The following is a 24830-nucleotide window of genomic DNA, read 5'->3' on the forward strand; positions in this document are numbered from 1 at the left end:
TTCCTGAGAAAAGAATTTGAGAAAACCTAGCAGCAAGGACATCTACGTGTTCTTGTGACTAAATGTGGTAGTATAGTATCTAAGTCTACGGGATGACTCCTGGGCCTCTGAAATACACACAAACAATGTGCAGACCGTGCTTCAGGACTAGCTCGCGCAATCTGCCCCCAGCCCACCTCACGAAGACGGGCACCATCTGCTCTCTGTTACAAGCTCTGCCACACAGGGCTTCTATCCCCCACCCAATGGCCACCATCTGAGGCTGGGATAGGAAGAAGGCGCAAACACCAAAAGGAAAAGCTAGTAGTTTATATAGATAGATATATAGATATATAGATAATGATATATACTGTGTTTACATAGTCCACAAGTTAAATGCAGGTATCCATAAGAAGAGCATTAACAATAAAAAATACAATCTGTATGTGTAGCCAAGTACAGAGACTTAAAATGGTAAAACAGCAAAAAGGATCTCACAAAAGTACAAATATACAGTACAAATTGATTTATTTAAAACAGTTACAAAAAAGCACAACAAAATAGAGATTATCCTTAGAATTATTAATGCTTTGTTAAAGATCAGGTAGGATTAGAGGGTAAGAAATGGTACTGGGTGGGGGGAGCACCTGACTAGTTCTAAGGCTTTAGATACAATGCAGTTGATTACATATTAATTTAGCCATTACATACTGGGGATAGTAGTTGGGGGATCAATAATTTTATCTACAGGGAACTCCTACACAAATCAGATCCATCCATCAGACCTCCCCAGTGCCGTCCTTCTCTACTCCTCAGGACCCTAAAGCCACCTGGATGACAACATTCCCAACCTCCTTTCTCCACCCCATTCCCTATCCATAGATTCTTCCCTCCCCTAAGGTGCTGTGCAAGCTGAGAGCAGTCTGCTCTCTGCAGCTGGAACATATACTGTTTTGGCTACAGGGATCCTGTGTGTGACTAGGAAGGTTGTAGGGGACAGCTTTATTTTTAATACTTCAAGTTTGCCACGAGTACAGCCTCTTCCCCAACACAAGCTTCTCTTGAATGTGACTGTCAAGCAAATGAGGGATGAACCCTGCCTTCAGCAACACCAGCGATACACTAACCACTCACATCTCACAACTACGTGCAAACTCCCTGTCCGGGGAGTGGGTGTAAAACCACTGTCATCAGCTCGCTCGCGCCCATTCTCTCTCTCTCTCTCTCAAGAACCTCAGTCCCCATGACAGTCATAAAGACAGAAATAAATGCTTGCAAGTTTGACAACAGGTAAAGGCACATGGGCTGCTGCCACACACACTGCAGACAGGAACCCAATTTGAGACCATCTTCACTGCTGGGCATTTGCAGTTGAATGGCTTGGGGATCACACAGACTTGAGTTTGCAACCTACCAGGGAAGGATCTAGACTTAACAGGAGAACTAATAAAGAAATCTTAGTGTGAAAAGTGCATTTATTACTACTGTTCCTGCTGGGGAGGCTCAGCAGGGCAAACCACACCACCTCTCCTCCTTCCGCCCCAGGCACTGTGCATAGTCTGCAGGTAAGGAGAGAGTGCAGTCGACTCTAGCATCTCAAGGGCCAGAGTCATCCTAAGCCCAAATCAGGCTTCTGGCCCAAAGATGGATCCTAGAGTTGAAAGAGCACTGACAGCTGCAAAGACCCAGATGCTTATTTTATTATTGCATAATGTGGGAGGCCTTCCCTATCCCAGGAAGCTGGAGGGTGAAGGCTTCCCAGCTAAGGGCTAATAGGTTCCTGGTCAACATCCAACCTAGCATGGTTTAGCTCTTCGACTGTAGTGTACACTTTTTCCCATCTGGAAAGTATTGTAGCTTCAGTGTGATTTAGTAAACTTAGCCCTAGGAGGCCATGAAGTCTCCCTAAAACTTGGCCTCTGCCCTATTTACTTTGTTTTTAAGACTGTGACCTAATCTCCCATGGCCAATTCAATCAATCAGGTTATCTTTACTCCGATGGACCCAGGCCCTTTCCCAGTCAACCCATGTTCACCCTTTATCTCCAGTGTGATCACTCAACTCTTCAACATGCCTGCTTGTTACAGGTTTAAATCATACCACCACCCTGTGCATCTTCTATGATGCCCAGGGGTGAAAATAAAGTTAAACCCTACTTGAGGGGCTATTTCAAACTTCAAACCCTCTCCCAACCCCAGAATCCATGTAACTGGAGCCATATGAACTTCCCTGGGATGCTGACACAGGCCCTAACCTGGTTCCCCATCATTCAGTTTTTAAATCAGGATACAAAATATCACAAAGGAAAGAAGTTAACGCACAGAAAACACCCACTAATAGGACCTGCTTGTCTCTCTCTCAAGAGAGTCAGATATTTGGAGCCAAAGGGCTCCCAACAAGCACTGAAGCCATATCCCTTTGGATTCACCAGCCCACCAGCAGCATTTCATACTATCCCTACTCAACACTACTTAGCTATAATGTAACACTTGCACATGTAAGAATGGACAGAAAGCCTGGATTTCATCTATATGGCCAAAGACATAGAAAGACAGGGAGCTACAAAGGGCAGCAGGCAAGACAGAGAGCAGACAGCAGCCGTGGCAAAGCAGCACAGACCAAAGCCCTTGGCGTTCCGACCACCTGGGACCAAGAGTGTAGAAGGGTCAGTACAGATCCACTGAGGCCCCTCCCCTTGGGTACAAGTGCCCAGCTCTGAACTCCCAGTTTCCCCTTCCCCACCGCCACACCACCCCCGCCTCCTTTGTGCACACTAGTCTTGATAGGAATGGTAATCCAAGATTCGGATGTATTACCTGTCCTTCACACGGTTCCCCTACTCCCAAATTGGTACAGTCATTTCTGTTTAGTGCGAGACTCAGCAGTCTTCCTTTCTATCCCTAAACTTGGGACTGTCCTACCACTGGAATTGGCCTTCTTCAATTGTCCATTCCCTAAATGCTTCTCACCAAATGCTTACCCTCTCAAAACCGCTCTTAGGTCTCTTATAATAAAACTTATGAAATCTTTGTAAGGAAGAATGGACACATACTCTCATTCCTTATGCCTGGAAGAAAAGACTGAACCAGAGGGAAAAGGTAAGGGAAATGCCATAGCTCTGACCAAGATTTCAAGCACAGAGCTTCTTTCCCTAGGAGACCATACTTTACCAGACACCCCTGCAGCTCAGCAAAATCAAGTATTAACATAATACATATGCATGGCACAGTATTAGGGGAGCTTCTGGAATTGCTTCACCAGCAAGAGACAGAAGAGGAACAGCAGCAGTAAGTTCAGGGCCCAATTTGCCAAGGTGCACAAGATTTTCTCTTTCCAGGATTAAGTGGGACTTATCAGGCTGGGAAGTGGAGGGTTATTTGATTTAAACTACTTGGCCTGTATCTGGTTAGATATAGGTTTGCTCCCATAAGGAGGAAGCTCAGTTAGTATCCTTGGTGGGTATTTCTTGAGTGCCTACTGTGTGCCTGTCACCAAATTTAGTTGATGAGCCTTCCTAACGAGGAAGGATGTTTCTGAGAAACCCGTGTAGGAGAAACTAGGAATGAGTTGTTTACAGAAAAGCCAGAAATGAGGCTTTCTCCCAGGGCCATCATCTGAGAGGATTCCTCAAGACTCAGCCCCACAGGCCCCCACTGTAGGAAATAAGCCAGAGAAAGCAGCATTCAGAGAGAATGGGGACAGAGAAGGGAGAGGACATAATCCCAAATGCATACACGGCTGAGTGTTCACCAGACAGGGCTGCTGTTTGGTTCTGAGGTGAACCAGAGACTTAAGTACTGGTGGTCAGGTCAGCAGCTTCCTTTGGACAGGCCTTTCAACGCTGACAGGTAGCTGTTCTCAAGGAATGGAACAGTGGAGTGCAGGGCTTGTAGCAAACAAGCCAGTCTCAGTCATTTTGTTCCCCCAGGAGAACAACCTTTAGCACCTGAACACTAAGAATGACTCCATTCTCAGAACTCCCCCTCCCCCCAGGAGGTAGGTAAGATTATTTATCCCCATTTGGCAGCTGGGGAGGAAGTGAAAGAGCGAGAGGTCACAAGACTTGCAGAGTCTTTGACAGAGAAGAGATCAGATCTCAGAGGTTTGGGACTCGTGATGACAGGCCTTGGCCAGTCCATCTCGAAAGGAAATGCCAGGGTTATACCCTGGGAGAAGCCTTACCAGAGAGCTGAGTGGACAATACCCTGAGTTGCTTCAAGAGTCTAAAGACCCCCGAAAAACAAACAAAAAACCCACCCACCCACCTGAAAGCTGATGGGGGAGCCTCATTCTCAATACCCAGTGGAATCCCACAGTCCCAGCTGATGCTAAAAGCTGTGAAGGAGAAGTGGGCTTAAGACACAGGGGGGCAAATGCAACTAAGATTGAAAATACTCTACAGAGAAATACTCCACCATGCAATGAAATCTAGACTTTTCAGGTATTGAAACATTATCAAGACTATCCCAGAACCTCAGAGCTGGCTGTGGGAGGGGACAGCTTAGAGAAGCCGGAATGCTGGGAAAGGGACTGTGTAAAAATGAAGGATGGGCAATGCCCATTCAGCTGGACTTGCCCTGACTCAGGGTATAGCTCCCTTCTTGCTCCACCAAGCAGTTCAGCTGCAGAAGAAGAGGGGACATGATTCTGAGTTTTTAAAAATAGAGAATATAACTGAAAGGGAGACCAGAGAGCCCCCTACACACCAAAAACTATAGGTCTTGGTCAGAGTGGACAAAACTAGTTTTGCAGAAGGGGAGAGGCAGCACAGCTACAAATTAGGCCCAGGTCAAGACACCATGCAGAGAGGTTAGGGCAGCAGAAGGGTGGGGGCAGCGCAGGCACTTAGGCACAACATAGACAAGACAGAGGAGGGGCTGTAGGGACCTGGGGAAAAGGGTCCACTGGTTCTTTCAAAAGTCACCATTACCAACTAGAGATTCACATAATTTCAACATGGGTCTGGCATGCTGAGTAGGAGGAGCTGTTAGGTCAGCTACCTTTGCAGAAGCCCTGCCTAGAGCCCGGTCAGCCTGGCCATTGGATTTTTCTTCCATAGTTCCCCAACTGGGCCCCTGCCAAGGCAATACTTCACTCTGAACCCTGGAGGGGCTGCTCTATTCTGGTGCTAGAAGCCTTGTGGGAGGAACGGTAGGGAGAGACAGGAAAGGGCTGAAGCAGAGGATGAAGCAGAGTCCCCCACAAACCCAGCCACAAACATCTGTAACAAAATCACCCTTTAAAGTGCACAGCTCTCAAAAGAAGAGTTCTGGGTGAGAACCCTCTTATTTCCAACCATGGGGCCTCCTGCCCTCCCATCACAAAAAGGAAAGAAAAAACTTCAGACAGTTGAACTGCTACTATAAGCTGTGGATCATCATTTTTGGCTCTTTCTTTGCTCCCTCCCTCTGCCACCTGCTCCCAAAGCCTGACTCTCCCCTTGCAGGAGCTGGGGATGGGGAGGAAAGAACAGGGAGGCCCAGATATTTGGAATGTTTCTTATCCTGCATGCAACCTCTTCCTTCCTTGGCCCAGGCCTGCTGCTGCCCGTCACAGCATCCTTTGGGGCTGTCCTGAAAGGATGCCATGGGGTAATAGGCAACAGACCCTGCCTTGGGAGGCTACCTTCGTGCCTCCTCTTCCCCCCAGCCTCACTGCCAAGAGAGCCATTCCCTGCTCGGCATGTGCAAATCCTCTGCCTGGTCACGGTGAGGCCCAGCTCTGGGGTAATCCCCAGTCTGGGTCTGGGAGAGGTTCATTTTCCCGCATTGGAACGCCCTTCGATGGACAGCTTTACCTCCTGTGAAATGAAAGAGGGACGGAGCAGCGCAGCCCGTGCCTCCTCCCCTTGCATGCTGTATCTTTGGAAGCTCGGGGCTGGCCAGCAGGCCTGAGCACCAGGCTCCGGCTGTGAGGGCTCTACCATTCGGGAGCCCTCTCCTGACGGTTGGCTTTTCCCATCACTGTCACATTGCTCTCGGGGTCCCAAGACTGTCCTCTCAGGCCTTTCTTGGGGAGGACCCAGCTGGCCTGGGGGAGCACAGCTGGCCTGAGAAACTGAGTTACTGTTCAAGCTCTGTAAACTGATAGAGATGCAGACATCTCCCACCTGTAGCCGATGGCAGGGCAGAGAGAAGAGCTGTGCAGTCCGTCCAGGGCTGCAGGAGGACCAACCCTGGCCATATACAAAGAAGGGGTGCTCGGGGGGCACCTCGATGCTCACTTTGCTCTGCTGCTCACCAACCACAAAATGCAGCATGACAAATCCAGGCCACTGGCTCTCCTGAATGTCCACGACTGTGCTAGAGTCAATCTTCAGCCCCCCGCTCACTTCGGCACTGCGCACAAAATCCTGGGTCTGGAGGTCCTCCACCCGCTTCAGCTCCCCTGTAGCCAGCTGGATGATGGCGCCTTTCATGAAATGGGAGGGCAAGTGGGAGGAGGTAATGGGGGGTGGCGTTGACTCCTTGTCTGGGAAGGTGGCTCTGGCCTGCATGTCCAAACTTGATGCCACCAGGATCTCCGAGCCCATGGGCAGCAGGCCTGGGTCAGTTCCAGTGGGCACCAGGTTGCCATTGGCTACAACCATTGCTTTGGGTAAAGGTCTATGTTTCACGGGTTCCTGATGGGACTGAGGGTAAAACCCTCGGGCCTGATTTTTCTCAGCCATCTCTGCTGGGTTCCTGGCTGACCCTCGCCCTTCACCCTGATGGTCGGGGTTATGATGGGACAGGTTGAGGGGGCTGGACTCATCCTTTCTCTGAGCTGCCACCACATGATAGTCCTGAGAAGCTAAAGCGCCAACCACCCGCTGGACCTCGAGGTCGGTGTCTGGGGTCCCTCGATGTGCTGGCACTGCCACCTCCACCCGCGCAGACTGAGAACCTGAAAATAACTGTCCATCCACCACACATTCTACCACTGGCACCAGTCCCTGGCCTTCACCCTTGCTGTTGGAGGAGTCAAGGGCTTCACTTTCCCGTCTTACTAAATTTCGCTCTCGCTGTCTCTGTCCATTGGCAGAAGCTGCCTCCAGAGCAGACTGGCCCTCCTGAGGAGTAAGAACTGGGCTGGCACCTGCTGTTGGGGTTTCATGCAAGGTGTACCCAGCAGGAAGCCTGGACATCTGATAATATATGGGCATCCGGCCTGGAGCAAGGTCCAGTGGCTGAGTACTCGAGTGATGCGGCAACTGCCCAGGTGGGGAAGTGGCAGAGGGGGCTTTGTTGAATGAATGCGCCGGGGAGGAAGCCTGGGGGGGAGGAGTGGCTCCTTCTGCCAGGAGCGAGGCATATGGCACAAAGTGTGGAAGGTGAGAGGTGGCGAGGTTGGCAGAAGGAGAAAGGAGGGGACTCGGTAGGAAATTAGGTGGCATAGCATAGGGAAGGCTATAAGGAGACCCAATAAACTGCAGAGAAGTGGACGGGAGCTGAGCATAGTGGATTGGGGGATAGTGGATTCCTGGATGTTGAATCAGTGAAGACGCTACATTAAATGTGGGGGCCAAGGGGCTCATGTTCACCACAGATGGGAGGCCAGTTGGGGAGAAGGTGGCAGGTGGCACAGCCACCTTATACAACATGCCATACTGGTCCACTGTCAGACCAGTGATGGCCTCAGCTCCATCACCCCCCAGGCTGACTCTGGCTCCTGACTGGCTCTGCCCGGCCACCACAACCCCACGGGACCATTCAGAGGCATCACTGGAGGGTGTGTGGTTAGTTGAGCAGCTGGTAGTTCTCCCCATATCCTCGCTGGTCACGGGGAGGTCTCGTTTCTTTGGTGGAAGGCATTCCTGACTCCTCTCATGAACAGGTTTCATATTGCTTTGTGGTGTTCCTGGAGCCTCCTGGAAGGGGTTGGCTTGCTCCTTGGGGCATCAGAAGGGGCTTCTTTGTGGCTCCCCTGCACCCCTCTCTGCTGCTGGCTGGGGCGCCCACATCTGCTAGGGAACAAATCAGAGGCAAAGAAAAGTAACCTAGGGATAAACCAAGTCAAAGGAAAGAGTAAGAAACTGTGCCCCTGGAGGAAGATGTAACAAATGGGAATGCTGGGACAAAAAGAGGAATGAGAAAGGGGCAGACAAGGATGCTACCTCTCACTTATCCAGCCTAGGACATGAAAGAATGAATCACGGAAACCACAAAGAGCTACAAGGACAAGCACTCAACAATTCATAAATAACCTGTGGATCCTACAACCCCCAAAAGACCAACAGTTTCATGATTAGTTGTGCCAGTGATGGGAAGCTTAACTATTCTAAGCCTTCTCCCCAAGGGGGATTTGAACACATAGTCTTTGCTGCTAGCTCCTTTTCCTAATTTTTTCTTTTGTACCGGACTACTGTGTTATCTTCTTTCCTGAACGTATGACCTCATCCTTGATTCTCTTCCCCAGCCTAATTTGGGTTATGATCTCACCTATCCCCATCCTCCCCACCCCAGGCCTAGCTAAACTCCTTTGCCTCCCATCACCACTACCTCAAGGACCCAGGTGTCAATAGGTCCTGAGGTCTGCTTGTCTTGTTTTTATAAACCTTGTTCCCTAAACATATTACGAAAATTAGTATCTTCTTCGCCCCATGAAATACTACATTGAAACTTGGGCACTAGGGGAGAGTGACTATATTAGCGTTTTCTACAATTTATTTGTTTCTCCTCCTCCTCAAAGAGCAACAAAACTCTTCCGACCTCACATAAACTTTGTGTTCGCTAGTCTGGCAAGACTTCTTTTTTCTCACTGATCACCTTCAATTTGCCTTCTTCACTCATTCCCTTTCTTTTCTCCTTTGTGTTTTTCTTTGCCAGTGGCTCCTTTTCCATTGTAGGTCTGCTCTAGGTACTACTTCTTAAAATTCTCATTCCACTCCTCCAAACAAACCTGTTTACTGCCATCTTAGTCTGTATGATTCATAAGAAAGTTCTCTGTCCCCTTTCCTTCACTGTCACCTTTCATCCATTTGCTTTTATCCATTGTCATAAAGTATCTTTTTGGTCTGAACACTTCAGTGAATATGAAATATGTCACCTATTTCTTCCAATCAGGCTTCAGTTCTTTGGATCTGAAAAGAGATTTCTATGCTATTACACTCTTCTGTTTTTCCAGGGTTGAATTTCAGATATTTTTCTGCAACGAGGTATCCAAAATGCCTTTATTACCTGAGCTTCCGGTGGTGCTTCTGAGCAGCTGTATTAAGAAGCAGTGTCCTCCCCACTGGTTTGGGAGCCTAGAAGGAATAGGAATACAGTAAGCAGAAGCCTAGCTTCTGTCCTTCCCCAGGATAATCAAAAAAGGTAATTCCAAAACCACAAAGACATTGAAATCCAGGAGTCCCTCCCTCATCCTGTTCTCCAGAAATAACAGCACATTTATCCAGGGTACCCAGGCAGCTGAACAGAGAAAAAGCCGTATCTTAAGCTCTAATTTGTAGGAATACATCTCAGGAAAAAAATTTTTTTTAAATATATTTTTATTGAAGTATAGTCGGTTTACAATGTTGTGTCTGGAAAAATTCTTTATGTGTCAAACTTCATTGTTTTCCTTACATCGCATTCTTCATTCTCTACCTTTACCTATTCCCCAAAGACTAAATTTACTTCCAATCCCAATTTCAGGTAAATGCACAAATAAAAATGAAGACTCAACACTGTCCCCATGTGAACAGAGAAGCACGAAAAATCAACCTTACAGGTTTCACTTTTATTCAGGACTGATTAAAACACAGATGTGGAGGTTACTTAAATGAGAAAAGCGGCACTAGAGGAAAAAGAACGATTATTTGTTTCTGGGGCAGAAAAAGAGGTCAAGGGGGAGTCACTCAAGCGGAAGCCTTATTAACAGACTTCCAAGGGAAAAAACAACAACAACAAAAACAGGCTCCTGTGTGTGTGTGTGTGTGTGTAAAATCTTCTAAGTGGCAGCTCTGTATCATGTGCTAAATCAGGTGTGACAGAAACTGAAAGCACTACTTTGTCCTTACAAAGCTACCAATGGAAAAACAAAACTCATGCTAAACTGTCAATATCTGAATCTACACACACCAGGAACATTTGGCACAGAACAGAGCCTTAACCTCTGGAAACAAAAAGTTGCACTGACCAATGCTGGGAGAAACTACCCACTGTGGTGTATAAGTCCTCTAGAACACTGCAAGCCTCAAACCAAATAAAAATATTGTTTCTCTCAAGATCAGCAAGGTGTGAATGTACAAAAAAAAAGTGACAAGACAGAAAAACAAGGTGGAAAGCCAAATTCTTGGTCCCATAAACACAGATTTACAGAGTGGGCACAAGTTTTGCATCCCTTCTTTGCCAGCAGTTCCAGTAACTGAAAAGCAGTTAGCTTTCTCCCTCACTCCCAACAGTAACTGGGGTCACATCTTCAATCCCAGAATGATCCTTGCTCCTTGCAACTAAAACATTAAAGAAAAACTGAGTCTAGGTCACTGAGAGGTTAGCCAATCACAGGCTAATAAAAGGACTGAAAGAGGCAAAAGGTCTGCGGGAATGACAACAAAGAGCCAAACCTGTGCACTAGGTTCCTACAACGCAAAACACATTTCGGAAATCTTAACCTCGCCCTCTGGAGGGGCTCAATGAGGATTTCTCCAGGAGAAGAAGCAGTTTGTGACCCCAACCGCGCTAACAGAGAACGGTTACCATTCCGGAGAGCTGCTAGCGCTGCCATCAGAGCCCGGGATCAAGAGGTTGAACCCAGCTGGAGTCCCGAATGCGCTGAGGGCGAGAGGTGCGCCCGCCAGAAAGAGGAGCTTAGAAGAGACTAGGGGTAATGGCTTTCCGTGACCCCGCAATCCTTGCCCCAACAGGAGTAGGGCCCGAAATTGGGAATTCCTCGTTTAGAGAGTAGGAGGTCGATCTTTCAAGCAGAGGGGCATGAGCGAGGCCCCGCAGGCGATGCTTCCTTGTTTGGGGGCCCTTTCCCGCCCGGGGGAGTCGGACACCCCGGCCCGCGAGGACACAGCCGCGGGGGCGAAGGAGCCTGAGGACACTCTCTGGGCCAAGCCGGTGAGAAGAGATAGAGGGTCTAGGCGCGGCCTCTTTCGCTCCCTCGTTCAGCGGAGCAACGGGCTCCGGGGGGCCACTTCCTCCAGAGCTCGGAGCCCAGGCCTGCTTGGCTTCAGTGAGTCTGACTCGGCGGCCCCCAATCCCGGCGACACTCACCGGCCCATCTCACGTCGCTCTCCGGGCTCCTCCCGCTCGTCCCGGAGCCGCCGCAACCGCGGGCGCCGCCATCCCCGGCCCCGGAGCCGCCCCACACCCAGCGCCCCCCAAGCCGGGCGCCCGAAGATGGCGTCAAGCGCGTACCACCCCCGGCGCGGGGAGATTACGTCATGGCCGGGGCCGAATAGCTACGCCCAGGAGTACCCAAGATGGGGAGGGGCTGGCTACCCGCCGGTCGCCCACAGCGCCCCCTGTGGTGGGAAAACGAACTCTTCCCTCTGGGGCCGGTCACGTGAATAGGGCTGGGCCCAGCCCCTCACCCTGACCCCACAATGACCCTGCAATCTCTCCAGTAAATTCTGGGGGTACCCAAACAGAGCCCTGACGCGTGGCCATCAGCGACCCTCTTTTCCTGGACTTCGGGGCCTCACTTACGAAGCTTCCTCTTGGGAACCTCGGGGAACCCAGAGGCGACCCCGGCCACGGAGCGTAAGGAGATTCCCTCTAGAGACCCAGGGTGGAGATGGGGGCTTTTTAAGAGTTGAGAAATGGCTCAGAGTGGGGTGAGAATGGGCGGACCCAGAATCTAGGGTCAGGTGAAGCTAGCGACTTGAAAGCCTGTGAGGAATGAGAGGAAGGTGTTTAGTACAATGGTGAAGCAGCTTAGTTTAGTGGGAATAGGGCTTGACCATTGCCAATTACCTAGTCGACTTTATAGTAATATGAATATCTGATTAAGTGGAAAAAATGAACACCAGTTGAATTTGTGCTTTTGTCTATGTTAAAACTTCCTGCATACAAAACTAAACTGAGAAAAATGAACTGTTGGAGAGAGTGGGTTTTTCCCTTTTCAGTTTGTGCAGATTTTGTCCAATACATAGTAATTGATTTTTGTTTGATTTTGAAAGTACTTCTGGCTGGGCTCTAGCTCTCCAGCCTTTGGAAAATCATTTTACTACTTTAGACTTGGGTTTCCATTTCTGCAAAATGAGGAGCTTGAACCAGATGAAGGGATGGATGTAAAATGTAGATCGAAGAGCTCTCAAAACATTTTAAGTGAAAAAAAGAAAAGCAAATACGTACAGTGTGAGATCACGTGTTTAATGGTAAAAAACATATAATGTTATAGTTGCATGTATTTATGTATTTGTACAGAAAAAGAGTGGAAAGCTATGTGACAACTAGTTAACATTGGTTATCTCAGGAAAAGAAGGTGGAATCGGGTGATGGCCAAAAGGAACAGAAGGGACTTATGCTATTGTTTGGATTTTTTATGAGAATGTTACCTTAGAAACATTAAAATGAGTAAGTTAAAATACAAATAAAGTATATGATTGCTAAGATTCTTTCTAGGGAAACCTTAGATCTCAACTTTGATTTTTCTCCCCAGATGGACATAAAGAATTATCAAAATTATTGAACACCACACACACACGCACACATACTCTCACACACACCTTGCACCAGTGGGTAAAACATAGGAAAACACTACTGATTTGTAACCATCTAAATCAAGAGAGGGCTTTGCTTTGTGAATATTAATATGATTCGTGACGGTTGTCTTCGCTTTCAGTTTGGCCAAGAAGGAAGTCCTGTGGTCGCTCAGTGATTCCATTTTAATGCTAACTAGCAGAATGTTTTCTAGTTTGTTGCTTAGGTCACTCAACTGGCATTAAAACTGCCAAGATAGAGACCTTTGGACTATCCAAGTGTATTCAAGGATAGTCCATTTCTCCCAGATCAAGATATGCACCCAGAGACCTGATTTTCAGGCAAAGTTGAAAGAGCCAACCCTAGTAGCTGCAAACAGTTTTTTGGCTACCAGTCATTAACATAATAATGTGGTGCAAAGGCGTGTCTAATTTTTTTTTAAAAGGATGTTCTGATTGGTGAAACAGGTGATTTCCTGGTTTGGTGCTGCTGTCCCAAAACGGTGGGTCATATCTGCTGTATCCTTTTCCAGAACTCTTTACCCCAAGCAATCCTCATTTCTTTAGTGGTACATATTGACGGTAGGAAACCCAGTAGTGACAGTTTGACAAGAATGTTAGTGATAAGTAGACTAATAGAGTTTTTAGATTTAAGACACTGAAATAACCAAAAGTTTCCTCATTTCTCTAAAAATCTGTATTAGTCTCTGGAATCTGCATAATGCTCTATTTAAGTTATTTATATCAAGTAAGCCCAGAGTTCTAAATATTGTGACTGGCTTAATAGATAGTTGTTGAATGAAATTTCACAAAAATATCCCAAACTGGGAGACTTTCCTTGCTAACTCTTTTCCTCCCATTTCCTCATTTCTACTCTCCTCTATTTTGTCTATTTGTTAGTTATCTGTTTTCAATCTTATCTGAAAACCCTTCGTTTTCTTTCACTGAGTTTTTCTTAAATTCCTGCAGAGTTTTAAGGACTGATGAAATGAAAAGAGAATTTTTAAGGTATGGGTTATTTGGGGACTGAAAAGTTAAACTGCCATCTGTTCCCTTTCCATGGATTCCTATTAAATGCCTTTGATATGTGTAGATTGAATTTCTGTGATGAGAGTGCTTGAACTACTCTGTTAGTAGGAAATATATTACAAGGAAAAACCATGCCACACTGGTTACTCTCCCTAAAAGCAGGCAGGAGTTTCAAAACAGCTCTCAGTGTTTACTTAGTTCCTGGTTGGTGATTTTTCTAGACCTGTAGTTCAGGCAGAGTAAATTCAGACAACCATCCCAACTCTTTCTGACATTAAGGGATCAAACCACAGAGAAGTACTGATAAGTTGGGAAAGCATGTGTGTCATAACCAGAGGAGTAGGTGGCTTTTCCTATATTGCCATGTCTTCCTGCTTGTATGCTTCCGCATGTCAAGGTGTCATTCTGGGGAAGGAACTTTTATCTCCATATCCAATACTAGAAACAACAACAACTAATCTCAAGGATACATTGAAATTATAGAAACAGCTTATTTAGCTTTCCCTACAGATGTGTTGGTACCTGGTATTAGATTATTTTTCAAAAGCTTTTCTAGATGTCCAAATGTAGGAATGTGCAATTTTCGAGCTTCTGTTTTATTTACTTCTCTGAACCATTCCCGTTCTTACTTCCATTTGCTTTTAATGTTACACAACCTCTCCAGATTCCAATGGAGATTCCCCTTTCAAATTAATATTTTATTTAGAAAGAGGTCATATTATTTCTCCGTAAGTGACTAATATGTCCTTGAGGGAGGGGAATCTCCCTCTATTGTCTACTTCCTCAGACACTTGCCAAAGGCTTTCATTTTTGTCAGAGACTTCCTGCAGAACTCTCAAAAGTTGCAGTAAAAACACTGACAATTAGAATAAACTGAAGAAAATCTAACCCTTACTTGAATTGAAAGAGTCATATCTGGGGAATTGGTCCACAGAGAAGCAAGTGCCTTCAGGCCAGTACTGAGCAGCCAGGAATTCCTTACACAGGGTTTGTTGAATGAATAAAGTGGATGTGGAAAAATTAGAGCCTTAGATAACTCTCTCTTTGGCTGAGAAACTTGCTCAGCAAGGTGATTTGTGAGTCTCTGTGCCCTTTGTAAAATCATACTCAGCTCTGCCTTCAAAGCTGATCCCCTTCGTGTCAGCTTGTAATGGTCTTCAATCACCTAAAATTCCCAGAAAAAAAAGAAAAGTGAGTCAACGCTCCAGACAGTACAGCAAGCTGCTTCTCAGGTCACTGTGCATTCTTCCATGCCACCTACCACCCCCCACCCACCTGAGGTGACATATCTCTTAAGACCTAACTGAGCAACTCTGGAATTTAAGGAAATGTTTGTAACTTGTGGCAACTTGGGAATGATTATTATAGTGATCAAATCATTTAAAAGTTTCCAAACACTGTTCTGTATCTTGCCTGTGTCAATAGCAATATCTTGATTTTGCAAGATTTTACCATCAGAGAAAACTGAGTAAAGGGTACCCTGGGTGCTGCTTTATTACTTTTTACAAACTGCATGTGAATCTGTAATCACCTCAAAATAAACAGTTTAATTAGGAAAAAAGTTTCCAAAGATTTAAAATGTAATGTTAAGTCCAGATTACTGGACTTCTCATCACCAAAATAGAGAAATTTAGTCAAACCTTTCCAGATGTGCAGTAGGTATTAAGTTTGAGCTCCTGGGCAAATTTTTCTGGGAGAGCTGCCTTAGCTTTTTTCAAACACACACACAAAATCCTATTTCTTCAATCAATCAACAGCTCAAGTAGTGTTACACCAAGGAGTAGGAGTAGTAGCTGATGCATGCGGTCTTCTTTCTTGAAGTCTAACTTATTTTATGTTGCCTTTTGCTCTTTCCTTATTCCAGTGAGTCACATGGGCTATTAACCTCTCAATAAGCTGAGAAACATGATCGCTGACGACGAGGAGAGTTCCAGTGATATTAATATTGCATCTAAATGCAATTTTCTGAGTGTTCCGTAAATAGCAGTATTTAGTATTGAATAATTATAATCAACTAGATTACAGTCGTAGAGAGGCAGATGTTGTTCAAACTTCCAAACTGACTTTGGGGCATTCTTTAGCCAAATCTTGCAGAGGGTGCTTGGGCATTAGTTAGATAATAGAGACCTAAGGAACCAAAATAAATGAAATTTAGGGAAACCCGTTATTATCACCAGGAACAAAGAGAATGACATTGATGGCGTATACAGAATTTGTGAATTTTAAACTGCATGCCCACATGTTGTTTTATTTGATCCTGACAATCAGTGATACATATTATTCAGATAAATTTTATCCTCTTCTTACAAATGAAGAAATTTAACCGTGGACTGCCTGAGTGGTTTGAGATAAATAAAGCAAACGAGGCCTGGCTTTCCTAAAAATACTCCTTTTGAAAGGAATATAATAATCTTGACCTTCTATCACTCCAGGGTTCTATTTGTAACACAAACTATACAAACACTAAAATGTAATGTTAAGTCCAAATTACTGGACTTCTTGCCACCAAAATAGAGAACTCTTATCTACTCAAACCTTTTCAGATGTACAAAGACCATTTTTCTACTTTGGACTTAGCTAAGCAACCTTCCAAGCACTGAGCTTTGCGTTTATTTCAGATTCAAATTCAGCCTCATGTCAAGATTTTTTGCAAGGACACAGCAACTCTATTCATGATCAGAAGGTGAGCATTGCTTTTAGGGTATGGTGTCGGACAGACATAATTTGGAGGCTCAGGTTTTCCTGACTTGTGAAAAGCCTATTTCCCCAGGTTCAGTCATCAGTTGAGAACTCAAGGGAGTAAGACTTTCCTTATTGCAGTGGATTAGCCTGCCACAGGTTACATTGGTTACATCTCCAGCATGATTCTACTTGTTCATTCCATGGCATAATGTGGGGAAAAGCATAGGAATTTGCAGCCTGAAGATTTGACCTTGAGTTCCAATTTAACCAGTTACTTCTAATCATGTGAATATGAGCAAGCCAGATAACCTCTCAAAATCTCTATTTCCTCAGCTGTAAAATTCAAATGACATACAAATCTCACACAGATGTTAATCACATCAAATGGAACTGTATATATGAAAACATTTTTTCAATGCAAACCATGACATGCACTCTCTTTTTTTAAATAACTAATCTCCTTGTTACAAAAATAATAAATATTCACTATGGAACATTTTAGAACACAAAGGTAAGCTGAAAGGATAAAATAAAGATCACTTGTTGAAGGACCCCGCCAGAGCAGTAACCCATTGTAACAGTCGTCAGAATCTGGAGGCCTTGTTCAAACACAGATCATTGGGCTCCACTTCCAGTTTCTGATTTAGTATTTCTGGGGTGGGCCCAAGAATCTGCATTTCTAGCAAGTTCCCAGATGCTGCTGCTGTTGCTGATCTAGGGATGACACTTTGAGAACGACCAACCTAGTTGGAAACACTGGTAACTTTATGCATATATGCTATATCACAAGTGTTTGTTTGTTTGTTTTTATAAAAGCATTATCTCATACTATCTGGTAATGTGCACCTTTTTATTCAACAAACTCCTCTTTGCCTGCTAGTCATTCTATATGTGTTCTTTGTGTGGCAGTCCAGCAGGCCCAGAAAACAAGGAAGGAGGTGACTGACCATCTGGCTGCTGGGAAAGATGAACGAGCTTGGGTCCGAGTGGAGCAAATTATCTGAGAAGACTACCTCGTGGAGGCTGTGGAGATCCTGGAGCTGTGCTGTGACCTGCTGCTGGCTCGGGTTAGCTTGATCCAGGCCACAAAGTGAGACCTGCTGAACTGGCATCATTTGTCAGACTCAAAGGAGCAATAAGACATCCCTGCCACTAGTGGTGAGGCTGGTGGGCTCTAACTTGTTGGGACTGTGTCAATGGGTTAGCTTGATCCAGGCCACAACAAACTCTCTCTCTACTTAATAGAGAGAATTCGCCCTGCTTGATAAGAATATGTCAGTCCAAAGGCCCTTTTTAAAACCAAATAGTTGTCTTTTCCCCCCCGAGCTGTAAAAATACAGTATAGATTTGTAGAAAAGTTGGAAACAGAGACAAAAAATCCATAATCACCAAATCTGGAGATAAGAATTTTGGTATATTCCTTTCAGCCTATATATATATATGTCTCTATGTATCTATGTGTGTGTATGTATCTTTATATATACATATGTGTACATATAGTTTTATACTCTAACTTAAGTGTTTTTTAAGGAATTATTTAATATTATGTTTTGAATACTGTCCATGGGAAAAGAGGGAAACATAAAGCCCTGAGTTTCATAATTTTATGTTTTCTTCAGGGAACTGGATTCTGGTCTGGATGAATTTATATCTAATCTGGGTAGCTCCTCACCTCCAGTCAGAGGTGTCTGAGTAGAAAATAGTTATATTTGACTGATTTTAACTGCCTGTGCCACGACTGTAGGTGAGGGTATCACTAGTGTTACCAGTGAGGTAACATGAAAGTGATTTTTGCTGCTTTGGTGGTTCTTCATCTAAAGCAAAGTTGCTGTGACTTGATGAATTTTTGCCTTTCTTTCTTCCTTGGTGATGGTTTGCTGCAGGTATCTAATCAGCTGGGTGAAAAGTACCTCTGAGAAGATGGTCAGCTGTGTCAAACCAGTGAGATTGGAACTATCATCTCTCAGGTAGTACCATTTCCAGAGACACACATTTTTTCCTAAACTAAGAAGTCCGGGAAAAGCAAGTATGAGCAAACTCAGAACATATAATTTTCTGCAGACTGAAAGATGTTTAGAAGTAAGTTTTGCATTGGAGGCAGAGCAACTTTGAATAAAGATTTTGGACTAGAGAACTCAGATCTTTATCAAAAAGCTTGAGTCAAGAAAACTGAGCTGATCTCTTTCTGAAGAAAGCATACATTTTGCTAAATGTAACTGGCCTAGTTTTATGAAGACAGTTAATCCAACTTAGAAGTTTCAACTTTTGAACATCTTACATCATCACCACATACATAATTCAGGACTGACATTCAGCTGGGACACAGGAATGTGGCCTCAGTAGTTGTTTCAGGCTGGTGGATGTTATCATTCAGGGTGTCCATTCTGATTGGATAGTGCCTTGCTGAATATGTTGACTATTATCTCTGACATAATTCAAAACACTTATCATAAAATCAGAATTCCTGATTAAAAATATTTTTTCTTATGTGTATTTTCTTCCTCTTATTCTACTTGGTTCCTTCACTCCAGGATAGGGCTGTCTTAAGATATAAGCTGGGCCCTTCCTTGTTGTTGCTAAATTATACATCTTTTAAAAATGATACATCTTACATAACAGAGACTAGAAAAATGAAGAACAATTATTCAAAAGTGAAAGGCCTCTTAAACTCTTTTTGTTTTTTATTCTGTAGGTATGTGTATGACCAAACTTGTTATGTTCCTTATTTTGCAGCTAATGTGTAAATTGAATGTGAACCCCAGATTCTAGTGGAACAGTACCTGATAGAAATTGCTAAAAACTGTAGTGTGCCATTTAATCCAAAGCAGGCTTTCTGTGAGTACTTTTAAGAAGGGAGAATTGACATAAAGCTGAGATTTTTTACTGTGCACCAAAAGGTTTTTTTTTGTTTGTTTGTTTTTTTAGGAATATGACTTTCAGAGTAGCTCTGGCAGGATTATAAACAAGTGACATTTGCACCTTTTCTCAACTCACATATTTTTCCTAGCAGAGCTTGACTTCTGCTGTCTGATGACCCCTTTAAGTTGTTAACAATAGAGTGGAAAGCAAAGATGTTGGTACCTAAAGTGTTATACCTAGAAATGTATAAAACATTTTTAGTTCTTAAGATTGCAGCTTTATCCTGGGGTTGTTTTGCATTTTAATAAAGAGCTCTTGGAATAAAAGCACAAGGCACTATCATTTAGCCTTGGTTCAGAGTGTAAGTTCAGTAGTGAAACAACCCACGTTCAGATCCTAGCTCCACCATTTATTAACTGTGAGACTTCAGGCAAATGACTTACCTTCTAAAAGTCTCAACTCTCTGGACTGTAAGAAGGAGGCTAATAAGAGTTATTAACAAATCTCATAAGTTTCTTGAGGTGATGAAGTGAGCTAATACATATAAGGAACTTAAATGCAATGCCTGGCACATAGCAAACATAATCAAGTTTTGCTTTTCATCCTTATCATTGTTATCACAGAGGATGGATTAAGCTTCCAAAAGGAGGTCATGAACTGATTCAGGGCAAGAGAAATTTCTCCCTAATGCCTTTGAATTGGTAGCATGTACCGTATTGGATTGTGGTTAGGGAGCACACATGTCTTTTCTGATGCTTTGCTCCTCATGGTTTCCTGAAAGGGACTCTTTGACTTTTTTTTTTCTCTTCCAAAGAATTGTAGGGTTTGTTGAAAAATAACACATTGTAAAAATTTAGACAATATAGAAAAGGACTATGAAGAAGTAAAAGCCACATAAAATGCCACCAGAGATGTGCCCAAGGGCTCAGTTTCTGGACCTCTTCTTCTTCCCTATTCCCTAGGTGATTTCATCTAACATCGTGGGTTTCCATCCCATCTTTATGTCAGGCTTAGCTAATGACATGGCTAAGGACTCCAGGCTGATGTACTCATCTGGCTTCTTGATATCTTCACTTGGATGTTTCAGAGGCATCTCAAATGTTAACATGTCCAAAAGTACCCTCACCCCTTCCAAGAATCTACTCATTCTATAGTTAATGGTAATTCTATGCTAGGGAAAAATCTTGATATCTTCCTTCACTCTTCCTTTCTCTCAACCCCTAGCCCAACTGATAATCACCAAATCCTGGTTACTCTACCTTCCAGAATTCTGCCACTTCTCACCATCTCCACTTGAGACAGGCTGGGCCCTGGGCCCTGGGCACCCTTCATTGCACCTGGGCAAATGTCTCCTTGAGCAAAAACATATAAGAGACTAACAGTAACTTGTGCATGCATAGTTGGGACAAATTATGAGCAACAAGATACAACAAGATCAAAACCCAACTGCTACTTCTGGGGTGTTGGGGGGAAAAGCAGGGTATTGCGTGTGATCCCTGCACATGCATCAACAAGGGGATGGGCAGACGACCTCTGGCTTGACCCACAGATCAGCCCCTACCCTCACCCCAATTAAGGAACCACACACACACACACACCCCACCTCCCTCAGGGAGCAAGGGAACCTGTTACTTGTTTTCATTCTTTTGTGCTGCAACACCAGTCCCAATAAAGCCTTGCCTTAATTTCTTGGCTGGCTGCTTATCAATTTCTATTAATTAAAGAGCCCAAGAATCCAAGTCAGTAGAACGCTGACAATACCTGATCTAACCTACAGTAATCTCTGGCCTGCGTGACTGCAATACCCTCCTCACTGGTTTTCCTTTTTCTCCTCCTCTTCCCCAGTAACTGATGTTCAGTGTAGCAGTGACCTGGTTAGTACCTAGGTCAGATCATTACCACCTCTGCTTTTAAAACTATCCAATGGCTTTTTGTTTCACTTAGAATGATAAGGGATGGCTTTCCTATGACTGAGGAGGCCGCCCACACCAACTCTCACCTCTTCTCCCTGGCCTCATTCCCTCTGCTTTCCTTTTGTTTACTCTGCTTCAGCCACAGTGGCCTCCCCACGCTTCTTCAAACACACACTGGTTTCCACCTCAGGACCTTTGTACTTCCGGGACTCTGTTCTCTAGCTGTCTGCCTGGTCCCTCCCTCACTTCCTTCAGGTCTGTCCTTGAGTGTTCTCTTCCCTGAGAGGCCGTTCCCAGCTACCTTCTCTTTCCTTTTCTCTGCTTTATATTTTTTCTCTGTTGCTCTAATCTCTAACACTCTTAGCGATCTTAGCAATCTTGTTTCCTACCTGTCTCTCCCACTGCAATACCAGCTCCACGAGTACAGGGACTTTTGTCTGTTTTGTTCACTGTGGCACCCCCTGCACTGTGCCTGATTTACATTAAGTTTAGGTCAATAAATTTTGTCAAATGAACAAATAAATCCAAAGTTTCCTACTGCTACAGTATGATAAGCTTTCTTGCAGACATATCTATGGATATTTAGGCCTAATCGCCAGTGCATCGCAGTGTCTGACCTCATAAGCACTCAAAACATAGTCACTGAAACAGAGAAAGAAGTATGTGGGCCAGAAAGCCTGAAGTTTCTGTAACTGTCATTGACTTACACTAGACTCTAAGCTTCATAAGGGTGGAAACCATGCCTCCTTGCTCTCTTGTTTCTTACCCCAGGGTTCTGAGAGTGATTGGCGAGTAGTAGGTATGCAACAAACAAACGTGTAATAAATTGAGCAGCCAATGTGATTCTTGGCTTCAAGATGAAGCCCCAGCCGACCTGGTCAGTATGGGATTTGCCAAGGATGTCAAGAAAGGTGCTCTTGGCAGTGGAGGTGAAACTGGAGCAGGAACTGGTGATCCAATTGTGGCATCGCCAGTGTTAGCACCAGGGCCTTCACCTGTGCCATCTCCAGCCCCTTATTTCTCATCCTTTCCTCCTGAGAGACAGGTCAGGCTGATTAGGGAAACTGAATCTGGAATGGGACAAGTAGTGCTAGAATATATTTCTAAATGGGCCTTTTGAATGATAAAATGATCTTTGTGAAGTCTTTTTTAAGACCAGGGCATATTTGCAAACATTTAGCTGATAGTTGACATGTTTTTATGATGAATTCATGAGAAAATAGGACTGTAGTCTTTGATCAACCTCTTGACAAACACAAAACATGTTTTCAAACCACTACCACACTAGTTTATCCTGGCACATGCTTTGAAAAATTGTGCCCTTTTAAAAAGTCCAGATTGCCCTTGAAGAAGATTGCCAACCAAATGTAACCACCACCACCATTTGCATAATAGGGGAATTGTCCAGTTTTCCAAACATCTTACATGCTGCACTCTCAGAAGCAATTGTAGCCTACTTTCTTTGAGGCTGGTATTTTTTTTTTCTGGAGGGGGTTCTGCTGTGACTTTTAATTACATTTAGAAATGAACAGGTGCAGGACTCAACCCCCAAACTTCTCCAAAGCCAGAATCTCCAAGAGCCAATATTGGTTTTGATAACTTTATACTGCCTGATTTCCTGTTGTAAAACTTCATGGGACCCTATCCATTGACCCGTACAGTTCTGAGGAAGTTGATTTTCAAGGTCTTAACCGGAGACTTCAAATGTTGATGAAAATCACATAACTCCTTAGTCCTGGACTGACCGTTTGGCAATCAGGGCTCCTGGCACAAATTTTAATATGGCCACCTTTGTGTGGGTTCACAGTTTTTCAACTTACAACTCGTTCCATCTCTTAAAGTTTATGGTTCTCTGTCAATCTCTCCAGATAAGGTGCCTCACCCTGGCACCTGTGTGAGTCCATGATTGTCCTCTGGCATGTGTGAGTGGCTTGGCTGAGGAGTCTGGCATTCTCTGAACTTGGTACCAGGAACTGGCTGCCCCAGTTACTGTGGATGTCCTAACACTTCTTGGACTTCACAGGCTAATGTTAAAGCAACTTGTAGAACTAACTGATTTTAGAGGAACAGGGATGGGGCTATGCACCTAAGGGAAAACAAAACCATTTTTCTTGGTACTGTTTTCAACAATGGCTGCACCAAACTATTGGGTTATAATTGACATAAGTACTGTATAAGATTAAGGTATACAGTGTAAGGATTTGATTTACATACGTCATGAAGTGATGATCACAGTAAGTTTAGTGAACATCCATCCTCATATAGATACAAAATTAATTTTTTTCTTGTGATGAGAACTGTTAGGATTATTCTCTTAACAACTTTTATTATCATATTGTACATAACATCTCTAGTACTGATTCATCTTATAACTGGAAATTTGTATCTTTTGACGGCTTTCAAACCCCCACCTTCCCACTCCCCCTCCCCTTAAAAAAATCTCTAAAAAGCTAAAAGGAAGCTTGGCTGAGCCTTGTATTCTCCAGGCTTTGGTCTTTACTTTGAAGGAACATACAGCAGATTTCCTAATGCTTTTGGTAGGAGGTCAAAGAGTGTATGGAGTTGGCTGTTGGAATACTAATTTTTACATCATTTCTGGCTTTTGTCATAACTATAGGATTGATTCCTAAAATCTTTTCTCAGGCCAGGATAAATTGTGATTAGGGACCACCCTTAAAAGAGTTGTAAAAATGCTTTTTGTGAAAATATTACATAAACAACAGAGGGACTAATTTCACTGCGACTTGCAGGCTTATTTATAGATTCCAGTGACTCAAACGATACCAAAACAGACCAGTGGCGCTGCCTGTTTGACTCACGTCACTGTATTTCTACAAGGTTGCGTCCTCTCTTCAGTCTTCTTTCTAGGCTGAGGTCTCTGGCACATGGAGAAGCAAGAATTCCTTGTGAAAGAAGCTGACCACTTATCTGTAGAGAAAGCTTTCCCCATCTGCTGTAAAGGTCATATGGCTTCAGCTACTGATACTGAGTCATTTAAAAACCCTGCTGCATCTAAGTCCAAGAGAGAGAGGGTCCCCTTCTAGTACCACACCTTCCAACTGACATGCCATGTCTTCCAAAAGCCTTCTTTCACTGCTCTGGCACCCAATGACCTCTCATTTTTCTGCTTTTTTGGGAACTAGGACTTTTCTGCTTAGTAATAATATCACTGATATTTTTATGGAATAAAAAAACTCCGGTTTTCCTCAAGGAGATTATAAATATCTGGAGGGTAAGGACTGTCTCTTTTGAAATGTCTATTACAAATTCTGTGCACCCACGGCAATGTGGTGTAGTGGAAAGACTCAGGCAGCACATTCATTGAATGATTACTGTACGGACTGAAAAATATATCCAAAGTTGGCAAATCTAGATTTGAATCTGGTCTCTGCTGTATGACACAACAAATTATTTGATTTCCCTGAGCTTCTGTTTCCTCATATCTCAAATAGGTATGATAATATTTATCTTAAAGAGAGCTAATATTGATTAAGTCCTTGCTCTATGCCAGCTGCTGTTTCTAAGTACTTTAAATGTATCAGCTCATTTAATGAGTACATCAGTCTTACGACAATGAAGCTATTGATTCCATTTTACAGGTGGGTACACTGAGGTTCAGAAATGCTCAGAGATGTTAGATAACTTGCTGTAGGCCACAGAACAAAGAAAGGAAGAGCAAGTTTAAACCCAGGCAGTCTAGTGCCAGAAACTAACACTTTTAACCACTATGTATAATGCCTTCATGGTTCACAAGCTCA

General features: G+C 44.1%; 2 protein-coding genes across 6 annotated transcripts in view; one reads left to right on the top strand and one right to left on the bottom strand.

Annotated features, from left to right (window-relative positions):
- Positions 1–490: 490 nt before the first annotated feature.
- Positions 491–11293, bottom strand: ATXN1L (ataxin 1 like). Of its 3 annotated transcripts, none has more exons than XM_006199707.4 (3): positions 11160–11293; positions 9138–9205; positions 491–7921 (listed from the first exon to the last, which is right to left on the bottom strand). In XM_006199707.4, exon 3 carries the CDS (start codon positions 7799–7801, stop codon positions 5735–5737), a length of 2067 nt encoding a protein of 688 aa, XP_006199769.1. In that variant the 5' UTR covers positions 7802–7921; positions 9138–9205; positions 11160–11293; the 3' UTR covers positions 491–5734. The 3 variants fall into 3 exon arrangements, with proteins under 3 accessions (XP_006199769.1, XP_015091005.1, XP_072823766.1); XM_015235519.3 differs by having other exon boundaries at positions 491–7924; XM_072967665.1 differs by lacking the exons at positions 9138–9205; positions 11160–11293 and adding an exon at positions 8928–9127 and having other exon boundaries at positions 491–7924.
- A 73-nt stretch (positions 11294–11366) lies between these two features.
- AP1G1 (adaptor related protein complex 1 subunit gamma 1) overlaps positions 11367–24830 on the top strand; it is an 89411-nt gene continuing 75947 nt past the window's right edge. Inside the window, exons 1-4 of one of the 3 annotated variants that reach the window (XM_072967682.1) lie at positions 11367–11648; positions 16237–16301; positions 17210–17458; positions 18184–18267. The gene's annotated coding sequence lies outside the window, so the exon portion shown is untranslated. The remainder of the gene's footprint in view (positions 11649–16236; positions 16302–17209; positions 17459–18183; positions 18268–24830) is intronic. The other 2 variants (XM_072967681.1, XM_072967683.1) reach the window with 2 other exon arrangements.

Source organism: Vicugna pacos, chromosome 9 (genome assembly GCF_048564905.1).
Source record: "Vicugna pacos chromosome 9, VicPac4, whole genome shotgun sequence".
Classification (NCBI taxonomy): domain Eukaryota; kingdom Metazoa; phylum Chordata; class Mammalia; order Artiodactyla; family Camelidae; genus Vicugna; species Vicugna pacos.

Coding starts and splice junctions, on each gene's coding strand:
- ATXN1L (XM_006199707.4), bottom strand. CDS start 7,801: ATGAAACCTGTTCATGAGAGGAGTCAGGAATGCCTTCCACCAAAGAAA.